Source organism: Phalacrocorax carbo, chromosome 1 (assembly GCF_963921805.1).
Source record: "Phalacrocorax carbo chromosome 1, bPhaCar2.1, whole genome shotgun sequence".
NCBI lineage: Eukaryota > Metazoa > Chordata > Aves > Suliformes > Phalacrocoracidae > Phalacrocorax > Phalacrocorax carbo.
Window position 1 is genome coordinate 99039042 of NC_087513.1, and position 25310 is coordinate 99064351.

The 25310-nt window shown below is 40.8% G+C and overlaps 2 protein-coding genes across 10 annotated transcripts in view; one reads left to right on the forward strand and one right to left on the reverse strand.

The window, feature by feature from the left end:
- Positions 1 to 10649, reverse strand: part of PROS1 (protein S) — a 33960-nt gene extending 23311 nt beyond the window's left edge. For both annotated transcript variants that reach the window (XR_010375634.1, XM_064468627.1), the window contains exons 1-6: positions 10473 to 10649; positions 5780 to 5937; positions 4746 to 4770; positions 4337 to 4423; positions 402 to 524; positions 120 to 242 (exon numbers count right to left, since the gene is read on the reverse strand). Coding sequence is in view for 1 of the 2 variants with exons in the window: in XM_064468627.1 (XP_064324697.1) it covers positions 120 to 242; positions 402 to 524; positions 4337 to 4423; positions 4746 to 4770; positions 5780 to 5937; positions 10473 to 10551 (595 nt within the window). In the remaining variant the exon portion in view is untranslated. The remainder of the gene's footprint in view (positions 1 to 119; positions 243 to 401; positions 525 to 4336; positions 4424 to 4745; positions 4771 to 5779; positions 5938 to 10472) is intronic.
- A 44-nt stretch (positions 10650 to 10693) lies between these two features.
- ARL13B (ADP ribosylation factor like GTPase 13B) overlaps positions 10694 to 25310 on the forward strand; it is a 53487-nt gene continuing 38870 nt past the window's right edge. Inside the window, exons 1-4 of one of the 8 annotated variants that reach the window (XM_064468650.1) lie at positions 10694 to 10879; positions 16585 to 16758; positions 18481 to 18551; positions 21807 to 22056. In XM_064468650.1, the coding sequence (XP_064324720.1) occupies positions 16700 to 16758; positions 18481 to 18551; positions 21807 to 22056 (380 nt within the window). In that variant the 5' untranslated portion in view covers positions 10694 to 10879; positions 16585 to 16699. Of the gene's footprint in view, positions 10880 to 11103; positions 11465 to 16584; positions 16759 to 18480; positions 18552 to 21806; positions 22057 to 25310 lie in introns of those variants that run through there. The other 7 variants (XM_064468667.1, XM_064468688.1, XM_064468706.1 and 4 more) reach the window with 7 other exon arrangements.

The window sequence follows — 25310 nt, forward strand, 5'->3', positions numbered from 1 at the left end:
AATGCAAGCTTCTGCTGACTTAGGGCATTTATGGAACTACTGGACTAAATTCTTTCCTCTCTAGTCAACAGGCAATGTACTGTCATGTAATGATGTTCTCCTTAAGTTCCACTTCCTACCTCCACAGTCCCGTTTATTTGAATGCATGAAGTAGCCATCTTCACATAAACAACGGTAGCTTCCAGGTAAATTGGAACAGCGTTGGCTACAACCTCCATTTAAGTCTTCACATTCATTTATATCTAGAAGGAAAACAAAAAAAAAAATCTCTGCTCGGGGAAGTCATTCATTGACCAACTGTGTGGGGGTAGGTATACTTAAAGATTTGATACCATTCAGTAACACCGGAACTGTAATTGTGTTCCTGAGAACTAACATTATAATGAGATTAGAGACTATACCTTCTTCGCATTTCTCTCCTTGCCATCCCGGTTTACAGACACATGTGTATTTGGCGAGTCCATCTATGCATTCCTTATATCCATCTTTATGGCATGGTAGAGGACTACACTGGTTTGAAATTTCTGTGGGACAGAAAACAGTGGAAATACTTATTGGGATTATTTTTCCTCAAAAATCAGTTTAGTCGTCTTTTCCCACAGGTACCTTTCACCTTTCATGAAATAGGAAAGGGCTTGATGCATAACATCAAGCACCCATACAAATATCTTGCTACTAATTCTGTTAGCAAGAATTTGCAAGTGACTGAGAAATAATAATGGCACCAGTACTTTGTCAGACAGAAAATAGCTAGAAAACAACTGACCACTGAGCCATGTTAATCCCTGCAAGATGGGACCGAACGCAAACTTGATATTATTTTCACTACATTTTAAGGATGTTTTTAGCTCATTAAAGAACAGTGCTCTGCCCCACCATATTACCACAAATTTCACTAGAAATACTAAAGTTTCAAGAATATCAAGAATTCAAGATTACAGAGATCAGTTTCTCTGTTCAAGGAGGGTCACATTTACAGAGAAGCTAACACCTCAGGTTGCCTTGGCTGTCCAGGTCCTGTGGGTAGACTGGATACATCAGTGCCTAGTACTGTCACTTTTACAAGTATGAACTTCAGTGACCATCAAATTTGCATAGTAAAGAGTGACTGAAGACTCTTTACACATGCTGGCAAGACCTCGGAAAGCAAGGCTCAAAATACATAGATTGGGGCAGAGAACACAGAATTCACCGCCTTTTTTGCTCTAACCAAAATACATAAGTCTCTTAAATTTTCTCATAATTTTACATCAGCATATCACATAAGGCATCATTCTGTTTGTGTCTTCTGAATAGGCTGTTAGCTCTATGGGGTATTTTTCTGCAGGCCTCCAAACATTACAAATATATTGTCTCTACTTTAAAGTTATGTTCTTATAAAGCTCTGGAATGTCATTCTGAGGTATGCTTTTTTAAAAAAGTAGTGTCCTAAAAGAACAGATAGCAGAATAAAAGGAAGAAAGGATTTAGTGTTCAGATTCAAAGAAGTGGGATGAAAGGCAAGTGTTCCTGCAGACCAAAACTCGCTACTGTACCTAAGGCCTCACTGGGTTTCTTAAATGTTTCTTACTTCACTTAAAAGAACTGAAGAACTGAGCTGCACAGAATTCTAAGTTTAGCCTTCTGTGACTAAGAAAGCTTAACAAAATCTTTGTTAGTGTATTTGTCAATTAAATCTCCTTCCAAATTAAATTCTGCTGCAAGTAAACCCAAAAGCCCAGGGACCAGCCAAGCTCAAAACTATAGAGCCCCTCTAGAATAGGTTCTGTGTGTCATGGAATATTCATATTGCGGACCAAAGGACTCCAGTTGCAGATGAAGACTGACAGAAGAAACTGCATAGAATAAACAGAAGGAATGGGGTTTTACGTATGGATCCTTCACAGCAATCTCCAAATGTAAGTTCTAGAACTCTCCACATTTTTTTTCTCTTTTTTGATTATTTACTGCTTTTGTAGGTCCAGGAACAAGTGTGAACTAAGCTTGGTATGAGCAAAGCATTTCACAAGGGACAGATGTGGAAGTTACCCTTACAGTGTGCAACTGGGGAACAAACTTGACTGTAAATGTTTCTGATAAAAGGCAGTGATGGCCTGTGGGAGTCTTAACTGAGAGATGATGGATTGGGGTGGCAGTGTGAAACGCCAGTAGATGGAATGAGGTGAATTAAGGATATAAAGGGCAAAATGAGGAAACCAATGAATGAAAAAAGGAGAACTGGTGAAATACAGTAGACTACAACAAGGAGGATGGACAGGACCGGATGGACAAAGAGGTGGTGTCGACAGATGAATGATTAAGATGCCACCGCAGGAACAGTAATGTAGCAGCCATTTGTTCCAAAAGTGGGCTTGGCTGGTGTTCATCTCTTCCCAATACAGGGTGCCTTCTGACCTACTACCCAGCAATGCTTTCTGATAAACATCTGCGACACCAACAGAACGTCAGAAGATATACTTAGCCTGCAATAGAAAGGGTAGATGGCCAGAACTATATTGTGGTACCTATATCCTCTGCCACTCAGCAGCTCTGGCATCCATGAGATGTGGCATGGTGAGCTGGAGAGAATTTTTAAGTGCTGCAGGAATTTTTAAGTGCTTATTTTCACCATCAATTAAGTATGCAGATTTATGGGATACAGATGTTTAGATACTTAAAGATGCAGCTTAGATACTTGCTTGGGTTAGAAAAGTATGAAAAAGGGTCTTCTATTCCTGTGAAAATTCTCCTTTTCCTTTCTTGATGAGGAGAAAAAAGTCAATGTATTCACTAATTTTTTGTAGCTGTTTATCCAGAAATGTGTATTCTGAAATGCATGTTCGTTTGTGTTCTGAAATAAGTCATTTGGGCAATCTGAAAACAATGAAATTGTTTTTCAATTCTGTTTGCGTTGTTATTTTTATTCCCTGATATTTAAACTAGTTATTGTATTATTATCAACTAGTTCCTATATTATTTAATTATTTCTCATAAGGAAAACTGGATTTTTCATTTTGACAATATCAAAACAATTTGGACTGATATGTTCAGAAAGACAAAACTTTTAAAATAATAAGAAATATCTGTTAATATCAGTATCACAAAATCTTTGCCTCAGTGCAAACGTTTTAAAAAACTGTTACATAGTTTTAATGGGAATTTTAAACTCCACTTTCTCAGGAGTAGCTCCTTTCCAGAAATGTGCATAAATTTCAATGAACATTTCAGCCTTAGAAACACTTGAAAATTTTACGCATACCTCTTTACTTCTCCTTTATCCTGGTGACTAACTGATAGTAACAGTTTTTTAATTTGATTTTATAATGTGAACCCAAATGGAGAATTACAATTACTGTCATGTAAACTAGTTGTTTATACTGGGTAATACAGAAACACTGCACATTCACACAACTCTGCTAAATTCTTTCCTCCCAGGACCGCTAATGAGATTGAGAAAGAGTGGTATGAATGGAAGTGAATTTAGGTTGTGACAGTAGTCACGTTGGCCAAGTGATCTGGAAAATATGTTCATCCATGACCATGTGCGCTGTAATTATTAAGGATCTTTTTGCCTTCTATTGCTTTCAATGACAAAACCAGTGTCAGATGGTTAAGGATAAGCATCCCTGTTCAAACTAACTGAAAGCTTCTTTGATGTATCCAGGCTGTAAAGGTTTAAGAGGTTTAGAGAGATGTTTCATCTGTGACAAGTGGGGAATATGGTACAGATTTCTGTGAATTTACTAGAAAAAACACAATTCATGCTGGACTTCAGAATGCATAGTTGTGAAAAGAAACAGTTGAGCAACATCACAAGTTCCATGCCTTGTGACCTTCTTGTGTCTGGAGTCAATGACTATGTTTTCCAGATAATACCTGAATTTTTCAGCCAGTAATGTACATAAAGGGCTACAGTGTAACTATGGGCCAAAGAGTGACGGAAAGGAGAATTAACCAGATGGTCCCTTCCCTTAACCGACAGAACAGGACTCTTGCTAGATGCAAAGAGTCAGGCAAAACTATTAAAGACATGGTAGAATACAGAGGACATACTAGGGAACATCGGCGGGTTGGTATTAGACACTCTTCTACATTTCTGGAAGAAATCTGCCTTCCATTTTGCAGTTAATTATATTACTTCTCCAGCATGCTTTACAAAGTTAAAAACAGTCACTTCCACCACTTGCTCTTGTCTCCCCTAATATTTTCTTGTCAATTTCTGTTCCAGATAATTGAGTTTGCCTGAGTTAAATGGAGATTCATTTCTTTCTCTGCCTATGTGAACTGCTTTCTAGCCGTGTACGTGTGTGTTCTTAGATCTGAGTGCATTAGGTGAATTATCAACAGCAGCACTTACCATTGACACAAGCCCTCAGGTCAGCTGGAGAATCTGGAGTCGCTGCAGTTACCCTGAAAACCCCTGCTCGATGGGAGGCAAGGCAGTCTGCAAATGCAAACCCACACAATCTGCTTATGATACAAACACTCATTTAGACTGAAATTACAACAGCTTATGCAGGCGCCTTCAAAGAGTCTGCTCTCACAGCTTGAATTAGAAAACTTGTCTGGGCATATTAAGCTGATCATAGACCAATGTTCTGAGTGCCTCTGCTAGGACCTAAGCACACAGAACCGCCTACAAACTAAGGGGCATTATAATCAGCACAGAAATCATTCAAGTGCTATGGGCAGAATACCTAAACTAGTATTACCCAAAAAACACCAGCGAATGATATACAAGAGTTGTTCAGGCTTTTTGTACTTACTTAAATATTTGGGATAAAAATAGTCCTGCAGAAAGAAAAGAAAAACAAAGAGTAAGAAATATTTAAGGTAGGTAGAATTACACCAAACTATATCACTGAACATGCACTAAAATATATTTGTATTGTAACTGTGAAAGAAGCAAAAAAGAAGTCATTTTGACCCACAATATAGAACAAGTTTTCTGTACCACTACTATTTAGGCTAAGACAACAGATTATTTAATAAACACAAGGCTCACTGTAGCAATTAAGATACTGCACTGAACTGGACACTTTCAAAGTGAAGGAAATGAAAATGAATTGGGTGTCAAAATGACTTTGAAAACTGTCTTTTCAAATGGGAGGATCTTGCCCAATGTTGTTACTGGATGCGGAGCAGCCTCCTTTACTTCCCTTTTTCATCCTAAACTAAACAAAAACGCCCAGAGTAGGTTGAACACCTCGCATGCTATTAATTCCAAATAAAGTGAAAAGCGTTAATTGTTAAAAATTGTTAAATACAAAAGAAATTATTTAAAAATCAGAATATCCAAATACATGTAATTTTATCAAAGACAGAACATGGAACTGATACGTAGTTTGCAAAGCCACATATATTTTGTAATAACCCTTTTATAGTACAAAACTGAATAACATATACCTAATGCTAAATAATGTGCAGTGGGAATGAACTAGGAAAAAAGCTTGCAGTAATACATCCAATTCCTTCATTAAAAGGGCTGCACTGCCATGCATCCTCTGTGTAAAGTTTTAATTGAAGCCATTAGTTTGCCCACATGGAATGCTTGCAGACAACTGTGGTCTAAAACTGGTGATCCGTACTTGAAATTAAAATAATATCTACTCAACTATTCTCTTTGCTTATACAGTCTTCGGTATTAATTGTGCAGGTACTATACACAGAAGAATTTCAAACCAGCTCTTGGTCTGCACGGTGGGTTATTTTTAGCTTTGCAGTTTGAATTCTATGTACTTCGAGCTTTCCCTCTGCAAAGAGCTACTATCTACTTCATAGATATTCATCAGACACTCACCGTTTCAGGATTATTTTCAAAGATTTCCCTGGCTTCTTCCTTGTTGCATAATTCTTCAATGCACTCTCTTTCTAAATTTCCCTTCTTACTTTCTTCCACAAAAGAATTTGCTCGACGTTTCCTCACCAGGAACTGAGACGCATACTGCTGGGATAAAACTTTTTAGAAACAAAGGAGCTCTGTTGTTACTTATTTAATTTTACCAGCTGAAAAACACTGTAAGCACTGAACAAATATAAGAATCTAGAACAAAAATCTGAATTAAATGCTTACTCTGGAGTTGCTCTTTGCTATCATTTTGGAAATTGGCATGAAATCCCAGAATTCTGTTTTCTGTATGTGGGGTAGCTGCTTCTGACCAAAAACATCCTGAGTCACCAAAACAGTTTGTGCAATGCTATGTCTGAAGCATAATTTAAATGTCATATTCAGGACAAGATTTTTTTGTAGCAATGGATATTAGAAAGTGAGATATGTGACTATTAAGTAGAAAAAAAGCTGTGAAGCCCTTTATATTACCTGTTTCAGTCATCTAGAAGTAAATATTCTAATCCTATTGATCTTATGTGAGTCCAAAAATGTGTCTTATAAAACCAGGCTACCTGTTACATGTAATCAACATAAATGTTATTTTATTTTTCAGAACTGTAAAGAACAAGACAAAGTAAAAGGTAGGAATATCCTGGTGAGATGTCCTGAGAAATATCAAGGCAAACAACCTACAGATTCACTTTATGCCAGGATAAAATACAATCCCAGCTAACTTTTATATTTCAGATCCACCATGTTATGTGTCATTACTTAATTTTCATGTATCTTGTTATTGCCATTTTATTGATTTTACACAAATGGCAAACAATGTGAGTTGAGAAATTATATTAAAAATTACAGATGTCTGTTGGCTTTGGTGTTCTTTGTAGAGCACACAACTCCCCAGGTACAGCAACTAAACTAGACTGCCTTGTTAGCTTAACTTTTGGGCATACCTTGTGATTAAGAGAAAAATGGATAAGCATAACTGGAAAAAGTCCAGTTCACAGGGTTAAAGAGCACAGCTGACATATGTTAACTAGTGAGCACCACACTTCTATGCCTGCCTACAACTTAACCTTGCAGACTGGCACAACTGTGTAAGGGTCATGACACCTGCAGTGCAAAACAGATATGGTATTACATATATATTCATCACTAGTCTACCAAGAACAATTCAAGCAGACATAATCAGTTCAGGGCTGTTTATAAGCATGTAATACCTCAAACCCAGAGCACCTTTATGAGATATGCCAGCAGCCAAGTGTCAGAGAACAGCCTCCCAGTGTCTGTGCACTAACAGGAAAGAAAAAACTTAAAAGGCTTCTTAGAAAGAACACTTAACAAGGCCCAGAACTTGGAGGAGAACAGCTTTCAGGTAACAGATGTAATTAAAACGATACCATCCTAAACACATTACTAAAGGTCTCTATCGAGTGATGGGGAACACAACCGAAGCACTCTGAAGTGCTGCAATGTTGGATAATGACCTGAAGAAACCCTTCTGTTACAGCACCCTAAACGTATTTGATGTGGGATAAGCCTGTCACTTCAAATCATCTATTCGCTTTCATTCTGGTAAGACTAATCTTTCTGGTAAGGCAATAGGTAAGATTTCCTGAGCATAAGGTGGATATCCTACAGCATACCTCCAAAGTTTTGAAGCACATCTTTATCTCAGACAGCAACCAGCAAGTTGCTTAGAAATGCAAGGAGAAGTCAGCTTGTGCCCTTCCCTGTCACTAAGTATAGGAGCAAGCAATGGTCTGGTATTTGAGGTTTCATTTCTTATTTACATGTTGATCTACATGGAGGCATGCTTACTGGAACATGGAAAAACTCTATAAGATAAAACTGATCCTCAAGGAAACTGCTTGGAGAAAGGAAAGTCTTACTTTCTGGGCCCACCTTTCCAGAAATTCTTGTCACAAAAGGAATGATCCAAGCCTGCTTTCTTCTTCTACTGTTTTCCACTTTCACAAATCTTAAGGCATTCCTTAAGCATACCTCAGGCAAGGGCTGGTAACAACATATTTCAAGAGCTGAAATTGCATTCTCTGGCTGTTACGTATCCTTCATACAGCAGTTTGGAAGAGCAATGATGTGCATCTCATAGACCTTTCTTCTCTATCCATGTGCCCACCACTATCATATTGTCTGCTGGGAGACTGGCAAAAAGTATGGCAAGATGCCAGGACAAGAAGGGCCCTGCGAGAACTCTTCTGAACCATAACCATGTCAGAAAGCAGAAAAACATTTTGATAGTTTATTTATTGCCAACTGTTACTAGCAGTATAATTTTAACTAATTTGGGTAAACGGCTGTATTTGTCACTACACAGAAGCAGACTAATATGAAGTATGAACAAAGTCTGTCTGTTCTGAGGCAACAGGAGTGACAACAAAACAGTAAAACCCTGCATCGCACCTGCCGATTTTGTTTATGTTAGAGGTTAGGACCAGCATAAGCATGCTGGCACAGCTTTGGGGCAGAGGCTCTGTGGTGGAGGCAAGGCCCAATTCACAGCTGACTTTAAACAATCTTGGTTTGCCCATCAGCTACATGATTCTCATTTTGACACACTTTTTCAGTAAACAAAGTGCCAGAAAATTCCAAGTAAGTGCAGTGTTCTTGAGGGCATTACACCCGATCTAACACTACCTACTTCATGTTTTGAACACAGTGGGGTAATGGAAAGAGCATCTATTCCCCTACATCACAGCAGACTACCCTTCTCTAAAGCTGATCTCCTATGACTTTTGAGTTTAAATAAGACATGCAACTCAGTGCAAATTCCGTGTTTTTATTGCAAATACTTCAATTCACATGCATAGATTTAGTAGTGTATTTATTCAACTGTTTTTTCCTTACAAAGATTATGATAGGGCCTTTACAAAAAAAAGCAAACCAACCAACCCTCACTGCTACTGCTGCCAGTCTGATTACACAGAACTCCAGCACACTTGTCCCTGCCAAACCAATAGTTAACCCTCATGACCTTGGTGTGCTTAATTTGATTGTCACTGAAGCCTCATGGAAATCCCAGCTATGATTTCAACAGGTGTCGTACAGACACTGTGCAGTGACTACTTGTCAAGTACTTGTCTAGAAGTAATGCTACAGAAAAAGAAAAAAAATGGGGGAGAGGATGAGATTGAGTGGTTACTTACAGCTGTTTTGTAGTGCACATGCAACTATAAACCTGTCTTAAGTGGGCTAGTTAAACACAGCTTAGAGCTGCTTACCTAATACCCCAGTCGTAGAAAGCAGCTGTAGCCTACCTTCGCTCTCTCTCAGAAACTGGGAAGACCCAATAAACTGAAAAAGGAAATGTGATGCCACTGCAGAGAGTGGCTTTATCTTAACTGTACAGCTTTTATACTGTAATGAGTTCCATAATTCCAGTGACTAGAGTCTCCCAAAATGCTCAACAGTGAAATAAACTTTATGCAGCCAACAAAATAAAGCCAACCAACTGTTAATGTTTGCCTGTGCCGTCTCCATCTTATCTAAAACTTGTCCCTCGCTGGATGTTGGACTAAATGCAGCTGCAGTAAAAGGCAACTAGCAGAGGCAACTTTCCTTTATAATTTTTGAGAGGTACAAGCTACATTATTAAGATCTTTCTAGTGTTTCTTTTCTTTTCCTTTTTTTTTTTTTTTTTTTTTTTTAACCTGTCCCAAATATCTCTGGCATTGTTCAGGGCCAGGGATAGGAAACTGGACTACATAGGCCACAGAAATCTTGCATGAGTAGGACACCTTCTAATTTCCCACTTTTAATTTCATAAAAGAAAAAACTGACAAGGCATGCAATGGGGGAGATAAATGGAACTGAAAGTGTGATGAAAACAGAGACACGAACATGAGAAAAGATTTAGTAGACAATTTATTTTTAGGACCTGTTCAAAAATAAGTTATAAAATGAACTTTCATCTTTCTGTACCATTCCCTTCATAGTCCGAATCCCTAGCATTCAAACAGAAGTCTGACTAGTAAACATTAGGGTTTGTTTTTTTTGCCTGTTTAATCATTAGTAAGACACGTCAGAAACTGGCTTACTTTGAGCTGCAATTCTGCTTGTTCTAGATACAGAGTCTTCTTTTAGTACTACGCTCAGACTTTTGTGTCAAAGACATAAGCTTTGATTTTTTTATAATCTATACGCGAGAGCGAGTAGTTCTTACCCGGCCGGATAGGTCTGAACTTAGCAAGAGTCAGGGCTCTTTGCCTGGACTCCACAATAACGCCACTCTCCCGAGACTGTGATCTACCGGCTATTTATCTCCCAAGCGAACGGAGCGCGGTCCGAAGGCACGCTTTCCGGAGCCGCACAGCTGCGCCCCGGCCGCGAGCACCTTCGGGGCCGCGTCCACCACCAAGTTACAGCTCGGCTGCCCCAACAGTAACGGCGGCCTTCGAGAGGCCGGCCCACCCCAGCCACCCGCGGTGGCTCAGAGGCACCCACCCGGGGCGGGAGGACGCGATCCACCGGGCCGGTGGGGAGGGCCGGCTCTCGCCCCACTGCTGCGGCGGCCGCCCGCGCCACCCCCATCCCTACGCCCACGGGGACCGGCGCCGGCCCCTCGGCGCTGAGGGGCGGGCGGTTGGGAGCACGAGAGGCGCTAACGGACACCCCCCACCCACCCCCCGCCCCTACTCACAGGTCGCGGCCTCCGCGAGGGCGATGGCCACCGCCAGGCCCGCCAGCAGCGGGAGGCACCGCCGGCATCGCGGCCTCATCGCTACCGGGGGGCTGCCGGGGCCGTGCGCGGCGCCGTGACTGCGCTGCACCTCCTCCGCGCGGCGGCCGGGGCCGAGCGAGCCTCAGGGGGCGGGAGGGAGGGGCAGCGGGGCGGGGAGGCCGGGCCGGGGCTGGGCAGCGCTGCCCTACGGGGGCGTCGGGAGGGCGCCGGGGGCAGCGCCGCGGCCGGACCGAGCCGCAGGGCGGCCCCGGGGGGGCGGTGGCGCCGGGGACCCGCGGGCATCCTCCCCCGAGAGCGGCTCCTGGTGCGCTGCGCACAGCGAGCGGGCGGGCACAAAGCCAGGAGGAGCTCGCCCCGACGGCACGGTAAGGTTGCGCCGCCGCCGGGTTTCGGGCAGGGGGGCTGAGGTGGGAGGGTTCCCTTCTCGCTCCCTTGCAGCTGATTGGCTGGTCCTCTTGCAGGCACCGAGGGAGCCGCGCGCTCCTATTGGCTAGCGGCGGGCCTGGCCTCTCCCGCTTCCCCTCTCGAGGGTCGGCGCTGCCTTCCTTCGCGCTCCGCTGCTGCCGGCAAGTTTGTCCCTTTCCGCCCGCCGTTAGCGGTAACTCGGGGTTACGGGCCCGGTTACGCGTCCCCACTGCCTCGGAGATCTGGGTTTGGACCAATGGGCGGCTGCGCGTGAGCCGGGCACGTGACCCCGGAGCGGCCGCGGCGGAGCCCAGCGGAGCGCCGTGGCCGCCCCCTCCCCCCCCGCCCCCGGTCTCCGCGTTCGGCCGCAGCCTCCAGTCGCCCGGGGCAACGCTCCGTCCTGGCGCCGCGGCTGGTGGTGCGGACCGTGCCCGCGGGGCCGCCGGGGCCTGCTCTCCCTCTAGCGCCGTGCGCAGCCGGCCGCCGGCCCGGGGCCTTCGCGGGGCGCCGTCCTCAGGTGCTCGCCCCTCCGGCGAGGGACCGGCGTAAGTGTTGCTGTCGGCGGGGCGTGGGGGGCCGTCGCGGCGGAGGGGCCGCCCGGCAGGCTCGGGTCCTGGCTGGCGGGGCGCGGGTCCGGCTTCTTCCAGCTCCGCTCCGGTCTCGCCGGATAAAACGCAGGGGTGTGCGTCCGCAACGGCGGCCTGGGGCTGCGGGCGTTCGGCAGCCCGCGTGGAAGGCTTTAAGCATCACAGAGTAGATTGTCCCTGAAACGTTGGTTAAAATCAGCAACAACAACAAAGTACTGCCACAGTGGAAGAGACAAGCAGGAAAAACACGCCTCAGCCAAAGTCACTGGATTTTAGTGCTGCTTCTTTTCTGGAAACGCAAGAAGGGTGGGAACATGGCTGGAAAGCACGGAAACTGACTTGAACGGCTCGTCTTGTAGTAGCTTTTCTCTGCAGAAGAGCTGATGGTCTCAGAGCTGTTTTTCACAAACAGTTGTATGCTTCTTCAGTCTTTCAAGACGTTACAGTTCTTGCTCGTGCTTCTTGCACTTGTTAACTACGCTGCAACTTTGGCAGAGAGGATGGTGTTCAGATTTTTGCTGAATATGCCTTCCTCACTGCTCAATCACTAGGTTTGCTGTTCAAAATATAATACAACTAAATTACTATGTTCTTAAAATTCAAACGAGCATAATTGTAGGAAGCTAAATAATTAAACTTTATGGTATGAAACTTTTTTGGATATTGGGAAAAGTTCCTTTACTGAAATAGTGGTCAGGCATTGGAACAGGCTGCCCAGAGATGTGGTGGAGTCCACCTTCCCTGGACATGTAGACACAGTACTTCGTGACATGGTTTAGGAGACATGGTAGTGTTGGGTTGACAGTTGGACTTGATGATTTTAGAGGTCTTTTCCAACCTTAATGATTCTCTGATTCTTTGAGGAGGGTCAGCCTAAAATGGTTTGTTTTAAGGAAAAGTATATATTAAGGAAAGTGAGAGGTTGATATGATAGTGAAAAAATTCTCAACCATAAAACCTCTACCAAAGGCAGAACACGTACTGTAAACTCTGATAGTGAAATGCGTAAAACGATGCTTGTTTTGTGCTTCTATGTAAGAAGCAGATAAACTTACTCATCAGATGACTTTGGATGTCAGACTTGCTGGTACCCAGTACTTTGGATCACATAGCATGCAGGCTGCTGAGTAGCTCTTGATCTAAATCTAGAGTATAAAAAGTAAATACAGTTATCTGTCATGTTTTTCCTAGCCTATGTAGTACACTTTTTCTGTTCTCTTACCTAAAAATGGGATCTTTGACATTCTTAGTCCTTTACACTTGTGCTGGCTTGCTAGCTAAAAGGTATACTAGCTTAGCTACACGGTTTTACATATTTCTGAGCTGTGGGTATGTTGGTTTTGCTTAACCTCAACAAGCACAAAGAGTTCAAGCTGACAGATATGATATCTGGAACAACTTCTGAATGTTGTTAGTGCAACATAAGAAATACACGTAGTGTGTTCCATACCTATTTCAGAGATCAATTTTTTTGTCTATTGCTAATTAAAGAAATGCAGTCTCTCCAGAATGGCATAACACAATGTGATTTGCCTCCCTGCTGTCATTTTCTCGGCAGTGTTGAGTGCCCCTTCTTTTTATAGTGACATGTTTTGGAATTTTTTTTATCTTATTTGTCAGCTCCTGCCCACCCCACTTTGTGCTTTTGTATTTAAACAAGATTTCTCTGCTAGGACATAGTCGTCCTCTGCTCTTCACTCTTTAACAAGAAGTTAATCCCATCTGAATGCTATGGGGCGTATTTGTCCTTTACAGCAATTTTGTGACAATTTGCAGAGCAAGACAATCTGTATCATATGGGAATTGTTCTGTGATGATGCTCAGGCACTGAAAATGTCACACTTTTGTCAGTCCATTGTTTATTGAGCTGTTAAATTTTCTTTTCAGCGTAACTAGCTGAAAATTTGTGTAGCCATGTTCTCAAAGTTAGCTTAGTTGGTACTTGCTTATGGGTTGAGGTACCATACTGCACTCCATGTGAGTTTTTTTAAGTTTGGTTGTTGGGTTTTTTTTGATTCTTCAAAGCCTGATTTTACTACTTGTAATAGTTGCAATCATCTTGCTCTCCTTTTTAGGAACTTACGTTTTTCACACATTGAGCTCTCCCATGGAGAAGCTATTCTCAGGTGCTCTTGTATAATGGAATATAAATATTTAAAGAGTATCTGTTTCTCTGCTGTAGAAGAAATCTGACCTGTTTGTGACATTGAATGGATAGCAGATCCGCACAAGGGCGTACTTGAATACAGCAGCTTCATAAGATCAGGAGTTCTCAGTTCCTACCTGTATAAATTATCTAAACCACCATAGTTTGTTAGGGACAAAATATATTCATTATATGGGGATAGTTCCTCAATTTTTTTTCCACTTTTTTGTTGGTCTAAGTTGGGAAGATGACAACTTTGGAAAGTTATAATATTTAATAATTCAGTTTTCTGCATAATTTAAAATTACCTTAGGTTGAGGTTAGTTATAATATAAAATATGAAAGGAACTTGTTTGTTTTAAAAAAAGGAATTTTGAGAAACAAGCTTTAGGAAACTTGCTGTGATAATTCAAAAGGTTACTACTCTCAGTCTGCTCATGGAGGCAAGATTAGCAGTAGGGAATATCTGTCTACATCTCAGCTGCTCAGATATGAATCCAGTTGGTTTCTTTTTTTTTTTTTTTAGCTTAAGTTGCTGATGGAAAATGTGAGTTAAGATGATATGAGCCTATGAGCTGAGGTGGTAGCGCACATTCCTTCTGCAAGGGTTGCGATGATCTCTGAAGGAGAGATTGGTATATCATTAACCACCACCCCCTGTCCCATAATATATGCATGGATATTATTCCTCTATTCCTTAGCTCCCCACCGTGCCCCCACCTTGCTTCCCTGAATCAGAACATTTGATGACTTGGGCTCCATCTCTGGAGATGGTCGCTTAGGACAGGGAAAGTGGCATTTTAGACTGTTGGGTGCCAAGACCCACTTGGGTTGAGTCACAGGATCACAGACCGGTAGGGGTTGGAAGGGACCTCTGGAGATCATCTTGTCCAACCCCCCTGCTTGAGCAGGCACACCCAGAGCAGGGGGCACAGGAACGCACCCAGGCAGGTTTTGAATGTTTCTGGGGAAGGAGACTCCACACCCTCCCTGGGCAGCCTGTGCCCCTGCTCTGTCACCCTCACAGTGAAGAAGTTTTTCTCATATTGAGGTGTAAAGTTGCCACCATACTCACCTGGTTCCTCATGAGGCGCATCCTCCTTTGGTTCAAGTGGTTTCTGTAACATGCAACTCAAATCACGGGTTATTTTCCCCCAAGTTTAAATCTCCTTGAGATACATGCTGGATTTCCCCATCCTTCCACATTACCCACCAAATACACTTGAGCAAACATGATCTCACAAATGGCTTTGCCAACTCCCAGGGTAGGAGCAACCTACACAGCCTTTTCCAGCCACTAACAAGCGCTGGACTCTAATATGCAGTGCAGTAAGCAAGCTCAGTGACCAGCAGAGGAGCTGGCCAATTAACAACTATTACGTGCTCTGATCAAGGCTGTCATTGTCTTTAGCCCCACACTGAGCACCAAGAAGGACTGTGGTGGGTTGACCCTGCCCATGAGCTAAACACACACCCAGTGACTTGCTCACTTCCCTCTCCCACAGGATGGGGAGAAGATAGAAGGAAGATGCAAAGATTTGTGGATAGAGATAATGGCAGTTTAATGGAGAGAGCAAAGACTGCATGCTCAAGCAGAGCAAAAAGAGGAATTAATCACTACTTCCCATCAGTTGGCAGATGTTCAGCCATTTTCCAGAAAGCAGGGCCTCAGCATGTTTAACGGCTGCTTAGGACAAGAAATGCAATAACCATGAACATTCTGCCTTCCTCCTCTTTTCCCTGAGCTATTTTTTGCTGGGCACAACATCATACGGTATGGAATATCCTTCTGCTCAGCTGGGGCTGGCTGTCGTGGCTGTGTTGCCTCCCAACCTCTTGCCCACCCCAGCTGCTGGCTGGGGGGAGAGGGGGACAGGGCAGAGTGGGAAAGAGAGAAAGCCGCAGTGCTGTGCAAGCACTGTCCACTAATAGTCAAAATATTTGTGTGTTATCAGCAGCATTTTAGCCAAAATTACAAAGCACAGCACCATACAGGGTGCTGTGAAGAAAATAGCAGCCAGCCTCGGTACATCATCCTACCAGGGAGGCTGTGGATTTGAACTTGTGAAGTAAAATTGCCCAAAGCTTGCTGGTGAAAGGCCTTTACCTGAATAACTACTGTTACTCGCAGTAGCATTACTGTAGCTGAATAACTAAGAGTTTTAAAGCTTTTGCATCTTTGTGCACTTTACTGCATGATTTGTGTGGGCTTTACTGTTTCATAGCTAAGTGTGCATACAAAGAAATGAACATGCACATGATCACACAGTTCTCCATTGTTTGTTCCACAGAGCAACATCAGAAAGAGGAATATTCTCTGGTTTTCTCTAGCTTGAAGAGTAGAAAGTGGGTCTGTAAAATGATGGAAGTACTTGATACTTCTATTTTACTTAGTGACAATTACTAGATATTAAGTCACCAGTTCCTCAAACTGCTCACTAGAGCACCCCGTTTCCTTGCTGTGGGATCTTTTTTGTGTAAAAGAAATTGCCAGTTATATGAATATTCTTAACAGGTAGGACATTCTTTGCCTTTAATGTCTTATCCTGTTATGTTCTTACAAGACTTACTCATGCTTGAAATTGGTCCTTATTTTCTGTCAATCAGCAGAGCTGTGGGATGTGTGAGCGAGGCAAGCACTGGAATTTCATAGCTTGATGTGTCTTACTGCTCTAATTTGCAGGTTTCCTTATGTGCAGTGGTCTTGCATTATTATTTTGTGTGGGTACTGTGTTGTTGCTGCCCAGATATGTAAAATGGGGCAGATGAAATATGAGAGGATGGAAAAGTGAAAGACATGATGAGACCGTCATGGGGCTGACTGAATATGACACATTCTAAATAGACAGGCTGCTGCTAGGGAAATGGGTTGCTTTGGTTATACATAGGGGCTAACTACACGTCTCTTTCTTTTTTTTTCCTTTCTTGCTAGCAGTGACAAGACAACACTGGGCCTCTGCAGTCTCTCCCCCGGTATTCTTGGGTTGTTCTGGCCTGTCCACATTGTTTCTGTAGCTTTCGTGGCTCTGGATGGCTAGTGAAGAGGGATGTTCAGTCTAATGGCCAATTGCTGCAGCTGGTTAAAACGGTGGCAGGAACCTGTCAGGTAAAGATCTGAAAATATTTTACATTTCTGTGCTCTGCTTCCCAAGCTGTATTTCATGTCCTCTCACCTATGTTTTACTTTATTTGCTATATAACATTCATCTGTATTTTTAATTCTAAGATAAAATCCATGATTTTTTTTCCCCCAAGAGGGAATCAATACATCTTCTGAACTTAAAAATCAAATGTTAATCGTCTCTAATTCAGGTACTTTTTATCTGACTCCAGGAAAATATAAAGTTCAAAATATTGTCCTTTTCATACTGTTCCCTCAAGTTGAGCATTATGGGGTGATGTTAGAACATTTATGTAAAGCTTTTTAGGTTTTGATTTACTGGTTTGGTTTCTGCATTTTGACATTCTGAAGTGTAATGTGATAAAACACTTTGTTGTCAAGAGTAGACTGTAGCCCAGTGTATTATCTAAGTATCTTAATACTGCATTTTGTGGGTAGCCTGGTGATCCATTCTCACTTATGGAATTCCGCTGTCCTCATTTGTTTCTTTTGCTTTTATTTTGACATCCTGCATTCTTTCCCCTCCAATTAGCAGAGACGCACAGGTAGTGCATGGTTTGTTTCAAACTATTTGCAAACTATGGGGAAGGGAAATAAAGGATACACCACACTTATTTATACTTCATGCTCATATAGGAGGATTTGTTCTTTTCTTCAATTCTACATAGTTTAGCTTTTACAGAAGGTGCTGCTGTTCAAAGGACTATATTGGATTGAATAGCTTTCTGACACCACCAATGTATTACAGACAATTGTGAGTTTATAAATGTTCATGGTTGTTCTAATTTTATCTTACTGTTAAAGTATAATTTACTGTGTTCCTACTGTTCATTTTCAGGTTCTTTTGTCAGAGTGGTTTGGCTCTTCTAAATGAACTTGCGTAAATTATACTTCATGTATGATGCTATTATAGTTTTAAGACTGGAAATAACAATGTTTTTAGTATTCCTTTTCATAAAGGGGCATAAAATTGAGCAAATTCCTTTTGCTCCTCTGAGCCTTTGCAAAGAGGAGGAACAATTGAGGTATACACATAGATATGTTTTCCCTACTGCTTTGCTTAAAATCCTATCCTGGTATAAATTCTAACCTGTATACCAGTTGCCTAATTTATTGTACATACTCAGTACTACTGATGTGTACATTTGCAGTATAAATTGCTCCTGCTTGAAACAAAGGCTTGATGAGTACCAGTGCTGCTTATTTTACACAAGTGTTGTCTACACAAGTGTTGTATACTCTATAGTGTTGTTCAGATGCACTAGTTGAGACAGAAATAAATTTCTAGTATAGGCGCAACTTTGAGGCAGGGATACAGTAAAAATGCAGGGGAATGGAAATGAAATTACAGGAATAGTTAAAGAGACCATGACCACACCAAAAAAATAGATAAAATTTACAGTACCGTGAAATTAGATTTCAGCAGGCAAATAAAAGTTCAAAGCAAAATCATTGTCTCATGTGAAACTTACAGCACAGTATTAGACTTCTCATTCCATACCTTGTTCTGTCTAATTAGATGGTTTGATATATTGGACACAGATACACAATTCTAACAGTGCCTGCTACTTGGTATTTTGACACCTATTCTTTCTACTACTTTGTGGTAAATTTGTTATGCACGTATTAAAAATTTAATAAAATAAGTGATGTCTAGCTAGAGGAAAAAAAGATTTGAAATTTTTTTTTTTTTTTCTCCTTATGGAGGAAGGTGACCCTAATAATGGTGGGCCTTGATAATGCTGGTAAAACTGCTACAGTCCGGGGAATTCAAGGAGGTAAGCAATTAATTTGTTTATCATCTAAATGGAGCATTGAAAGAGAGAGTATAATTACTAATTTTCCATCATTTTAATCTAAAAATATTGCTTCGTCCCTAGTTTATCTCTCCCTCCTTTACTCTTGACAGAAAATTTTGGTGATTTACCACCAGAAGTGGTACAAGTGTGGTTGCCAAAGTGAGCATGTCACAAGCCCCATGGTGCGAAGACCTGCAGATGAGAGAAAAATTAAGGGGTCTTACCTTTGAAACATAAAGATCCTGGTCTTTGATATCTGGCAAGTCATGCTAGGGTGACTTAGAAAGTAGGTGCCCCAAGTCACGTGCTTCATGCTCAGAAGAAGTAGCAGAGCAAGCTTTGTGTTTGCTCCTTGGCCACTGCACGTAACGCCATGGTAAGCTAACATAGACCAAACCAGAGGTAGTTCAACAAAGTTGCTACTGGTCTGCTGTGTATTTTTCAAAGGTAGTAGTAGAGGCAGGATAGATAGTACGGAGAGAGCCACCCCTTAAGGCATTGCACCATGCAGCATTAGAGCTCTTAGTCCACTGAGACAGAAAAAAATCGTCCATAGAGCTGTTTAATTATCTTGGAAATGCTAAGACCAAATGTTCAGAGTACCTTAGTGCTTATGTGCCTTGAGTTGGCCACTTTATTGTTAACTGTGCAAAATGCTGAATTGCAACAAAATCTGTTCTGGGTTCTTGTTTAAATTTCATGAGCATCGTACTGTATTTTTGGACTAGAGGAAGGTTTTTTCAGAAGTTCAATAGACAGCTGATGGAACATTGTAATTACAAGCAGGCCATCTGTCTCCATCAGTGGCTTTAAGTGAAAGAAAGCATAGGACAAAAACTCTGAAGACCGTAGATCGCATTCTAATCAATAATTACCTCGAATTAAAGCAATGATACAAAATATTCTGGTTAATTCTGTGTTTCACATCTTAGTAATCATTTCAGAAATCAGTGGACCTGATTTTTTTTTTTTTGTATGTGTGTGTGCACGTGCAAAGTTGCTTTCAGGCGATCATCCAGTAATGCACATAACTCAGTAAACTTTATATAAAAATCGGTGTTTTAAGTGTGTATAATGAGGAAAACCTTCAAAAGAAGGAAATTGCATGTGTATGTATATAACATAAAGAATGGTTCTAGTGATACATATTTTATATAATTATTTATCACCAGAAAAGCACTAGCAATTTTTCAGGCACTTACTTCAATGAGAGACTGCTTGATTTTGGAGGGTACTTTGCACCATCCAATGACACATGCGAGCAGGATATAATTTGAGATAAAACTTAGGCTTAAACACCACCCCCCCCAAAATTCTCTATGGTTTGGGTTTCTTTTATTCCTTGTGGGATTGTATTTCTCAATAACTTTCATCTTATGTAGTAACAAGAGAGTGCTTACTGTTTTGGCAAACTTTGGAGACTCCACCTTGACTTTCTGTTTACGTGTGTTATGTAAGCTAATGAATCTTTGCCCTGAAAACATGAGTTTTCAGCCTTCGTTATTTAGCCTTCCATTTGGTTTCAAAATCAACTTTAATGCCTTTATCAGCTAAATGTGACAATTATTTCTAAAAGACCTTTTCTTCTGGGAAAAAAATGGGATAAAGATGGGTATTTCTAAAGGAAAACTCCAGGAAAAGATAGTTCTGACTTCTGTGACTGTTTCCTAGGGCCTGAATAGTGCTTGCCTTTGTTAACAATAGGTTTTTTTTTTTCCTTAACAGAGCTTGCAGAGGTTAGAACCTTCAGTTAGTCTTCAGGGTTGATAAAACCAGTATTTTTGGCTGTGCACCAGTCATACAGCTGTAGGAGGAGACTGCAGTTACGATTGCTGGGTTTTAGCAGAAACCAAATATATTTCAGTTCTTAGGACTGTTAAACCTAGGCAAATCAGCATGGTCACCAAAGTCATATTTGCTAAAATGGATCTGCAGCTTATATGGCAGAACCTTTATTTTTTATATTGAAGACTGTTAATGGAGACCTCACCATACAATAGGAGCAGGTGTTCCAGCAATATCCCCTTACATTCTTCACCATCAATAACTTTCACCCTTAACCAGCCTTCATGTTCATCTCGTTCTCTTGTGAGACCATGTAGTTATGGCTCACAGTGCAAAATGTTCGTCAGAATAAAGTCTGTGGAGTTCTGAAGCTGTAGTTTTTCACAAATAGGGGTCCCGGACCCTTCTTTTGCTGGCATCTTGGCTTACACTGTTCTGGCCAAGGGGTCTGTTCTGAATCCCCACCTCAGCTGTGAGTGAAGCATTCTCTCAAAAAAGGAAAGTGGTAGCAGAAGGCTGGTGGTGATTTACCTTCTGCGCTGCTCTTCAGAGCTCACTGCTTTTGACCATGCCTTCATTTCTTCCTCTCAACAAGATGAATTTTACATCTGTTTCTCCTTCCTTATGCTACCAAGCTACATAAAACTGTTGCAAAGATCCAATTAACTCACCCCTGCAGAGACAGGTTAGTGGTATGAGGCAAGGACAGGCTTTCTTTGCCCTCCAGAAAGGGAGACAGCAAGCAAAAGTATTAAATATAAAGCTACATTTTTTTAGCATATTGCATGACAAGCTAAAAAACTGAAAACAGAAAATAAATAAAGACCAAAACCTGATCTTGAATAAAGGGAATCAAGTAGTTTACATCTCAGAAGAACATGGTTTCAGTCACTTCATCTTGGGCCTTGAACTTTCGAAGCTCTTCCGGCAATCATGAGGCATAAAGAACAAATTTGGCAGAGCACAAGGCTTCCCAGGTCATAATGCATTAACTGTCTTGTTTGTTTTGTTTGTTTTCCTTCTCAAACTTGGATTAATACCATGCAAATGCTGTATAACTGTTCAGATGGGAGTGTTGGTGGTGAGGTGAAAAGTAAAAACAGCAGTACACTGAACACCACTGCAATATAACTGTGGTGTTAAATGTTAAAAACTGCGTTTTTGGTGCTTTTTTTTTCCTTCTGCCTGGTGCTCCTCTCTACATTAATGTAAAATAACTGGTTGAGAGACTAGTGTGTTAATTTGAAATTACCTGAGGAGAGGGAAAATCTTACTGTAAAAAAAAAACCAACCACAAACACGTGGTTAGCAATATGGTGTCACTTAACAGGGAGGGTTTGCTCTGTGTTTTTGAAATACGAATTTTGCTACACAAATCACAGTATAAAATCCTCTTTAAATAACTAAGGACACTTTATACTGAAGGCTTTCTTCTTTGAACTCTGACAGAGTCTCCTGAAGACGTGGCTCCAACAGTCGGGTTTTCCAAGATTGATCTTAAACAGGGACGCTTTGAAGTCACCATCTTTGATTTAGGAGGTGGAAAACGAATTCGAAATATCTGGAGAAATTACTATGCTGAGTCCTACGGTGTAATATTTGTTGTGGATTCCAGTGACATTGCAAGAATGGAAGAAACAAAGCAAGCCATGACAGAAGTTTTAAACAGCCCTAAGATATCAGGAAAGCCTGTGTTAGTGTAAGTAATGTTCATAAATGTTCTCCTAATAACCTGAGATTTTTTATATTTTGACCTTTAATACACCTTCTAAAGAAGTGTTTATGTAGAGTATAAGCATAAGTCTAAAGTGCACTAATACTACTGTAACTTTAGCACTACGCAATATTACAATTAGTTTTACAGTATTTCTGAAGTACTTATGCCAATTTTAGTATCATACTAATAAGCAAAGCCTTTTCTTCCTGTCTGTCTTTTTTTTCCCTCTTGAGTTGTACATGGTGATACACTGAATCCATTCACTGCATCTGATATTAGATCTTTTTTAGACCTTCTCAGGGATATTTATTTCCCTTTCATTAGCAGTAGAAAAATAATTAGTGTTATTTTTTTTCTCTTTAGAATTAATTACTCTAAATGGTATGATAAGTTAAAGGCTTTAGAGGTTTGGTATAGCAACATGGTGTAAAAATACTGTTACTATTAAGGCCGACATTGATACTTAGATTGTAAATGGTTGATTATATTCTACAATACCAGTAATCTCTCAGCAGTAAATGTCTTGTTCAGTTAACACATGGTGGTGCTGCTGATACATGGTCAACAAAACGTCATTAAAGTCTTACTTTAATGGTAGTTAGCTTGTGCTTTTGTTTCAGTGCATGTGTTCTAACTAAAAAAAAAGTTTCAAAAGGTCTAGAGGCATTCCTTCACAGGATAGATATATTTATGAACTTCTCTGATTAAAACTTATTTTTGTAAAATATTGGAAATAAGATTTTATTAGATTCAGCCACACAAAAGGTCTTTGACAGCAAATATTTTTTTGAAGTTAAAAAATAAACTATGAAAGTTTAAAATGGTTTATCAGGACAGTATCTTTGTCTGGTGGGCATAAGACTTCCATAATGCAGTAATTACACAACATTTCTGTGATACCATAAAGAATCTGTAAAGCTAAGAGGAGAGGCCTCCTACTTTTAAGAAGTGTAGTGATGCTCTGGTGGTTGGAGGGTGAAACTGGCTATTCTGTTTTGACCAAGTGGAGTGTAGTTCAGCAAGCTGATGGTGTATATGTTGAAAAATAGATTACATTTTAAGTTCCATTGCTATCTGAATGTCATTAGTACAGGGAAGGCAATAAAACCAACTTAATGCAGTTAGTTAAACTCAGATCTGTTTGAAAATGCAACTGTGACAGTTGACAACTGTGCAATGCTTCTAAATAAATACAACTTTAGGGTTTTGTTTTGTTTCATAAAAATCTCTGCGCCTTTATCCTGTAATAGAGTTTATTTGGGTGGCTGGCTGTACCTGCAGAGAGCCCGCTCACTCCCCTGTGACTTGATCCTGCTTTTTGATCCATGTCAGTAGCCAATCAGAAGGCAGTGTATTAACTGGTCTAATGGTGACTAAGTTTCTTGATGTTACTGCCTTCTTATTGATTGAGGATCACGCCTGTGAACAGAATTTGTTCCTGCAGTGTCACAGTTCTGTGGAGGGATCCAATAGTTCTTTGTTGTACGCTCCCTATACAAGCCTGCATCTTGAGTTATGAATTCTTTCCTGGATTGTCTTTGTTTTCTGCTTGGTGTCTGTGTTCATGGCATAGCTGTGCTACCCTTGGCATGCTCAAATCACGTAAACCCTAGAATTTGTTCCAGTATTTGAAGCACTCCTTATATTGTGAAGCCTGCAAGATGTGAAGCAGGGAGGCTTGGTCAGTGTTTGTGGTATGGAAACTGGGTGCTTAGCAAATGACATTAAACTGGTCCTATGCACCTTTCCTTCCCTGAAGATGCCTTTGGTTGGAGATGCAAATCCATGTCAGTCATACTTGCCAAATAAGAGTTCTGTGGCTTAAACTTTTTCCCTTAAATCCCTAAAACTGAAAACTGAAAATGTATTGAGCAGAATACAGGAAACAGATTTCCAAATTTGTGGAGAAAGTTAGTCTTTTTTAAATATTTTCCTTTTCTAAGGATGTTCAGCTTTTGGTTTATTTTTTGTTTTGGTTTTTGTTTTTTAATAAAGAGGTACTTGATATCTATGTAACAGTAAGTTCCCTAGTATCTTGCTAAGTCTCTAATTGGTGCATTTCAGTCTACACCTGTGTCTGTGAAGGCCAGTATTTACTGAAAACAATACAGTGACTGCTGAGTTAAATCCAGGAAAGTTGAAGTTTACTTTAAGTAATTCCCTTCTCTCCCATGCTCTTGCAGTGCAGAGCACAATCTGCTTCTCTTTTCATAGAATTTCATGCCAGAGGAGAGAGATTCCTTCTCTGGGATTTCCACACACCACAAGTGAGTGTGTCACTGGTCTGGACTACGGCTTTGTTATTCCAGCACTTCAAATAAACAAGGAGATGCAGAAAAACAGGTGTAATTTTTTTACTCTCTGCTGTCTGTAGATGCACATTGTATGCTTAAATACAAAGTGCTTATTCATTAATGTTCTATTAATTTCCATTTGTCACCTAAAAACTAATGAAAGAAACTAAACTAAAGGAATGAAAAGGAGTGAGCTATAACTTCAAAGTGTGTGTGCGCTGAAGAGTTCTGACAGAGGTATTGGTGACTTGATCAGAATAAAACAATTAAAAATGTTTATACTGGATATTTATAATTATTTTTAAGCATAGATTGAACCAATGTACCAAAATTTCAAGTCAGCACTGAATTTTAGTCTAATGTTATTCACCCTAAGTTGTGCTATATGCAGTATCTTATACAATGAAGTAGATAGAAGTATGCTGTAAGACTGGATGCAAGTCCATTCCAGAGTTTGAAAGCAGCAGCAGAAGTTGCTGTATATGCAGTATCAGGTGTATCATTGTGTGTACCCAGCATCTGCTTGTCTTTGAAATAACCTGCTGGGTATGCGGGTTTTTTGTTTCTTTTATGCCTTGGAGAGTGTGTGTACTTTTGGTAGATAATAACAAAAAGGCATAATTGCCTTTTGATTTTGCATTTATGTGCTTTCATCTATCTGGACAAAATTAGTTTTGCCAGTTGGATCAGGGCAAAATAAGATCTTCATGACTGTTAGCTAAGATAGACCTTTGAAATAAATGGTTGCTCATCAGACAATTAAATTCATGTATTTGTAAAGGAACATTCCAGTTACCAGGTTATCATCATATTTGTGACTCTGCTTTAATATTTTCTTTGTTAGTTAATAAAACTTGCAAGGGCCTGATACTGGAGTGGTAGCAATGGTAAGGAGGCAGGAATTTGCCCTTGGGCAAGAATTCTGATCTGTCAGAGTTCTCT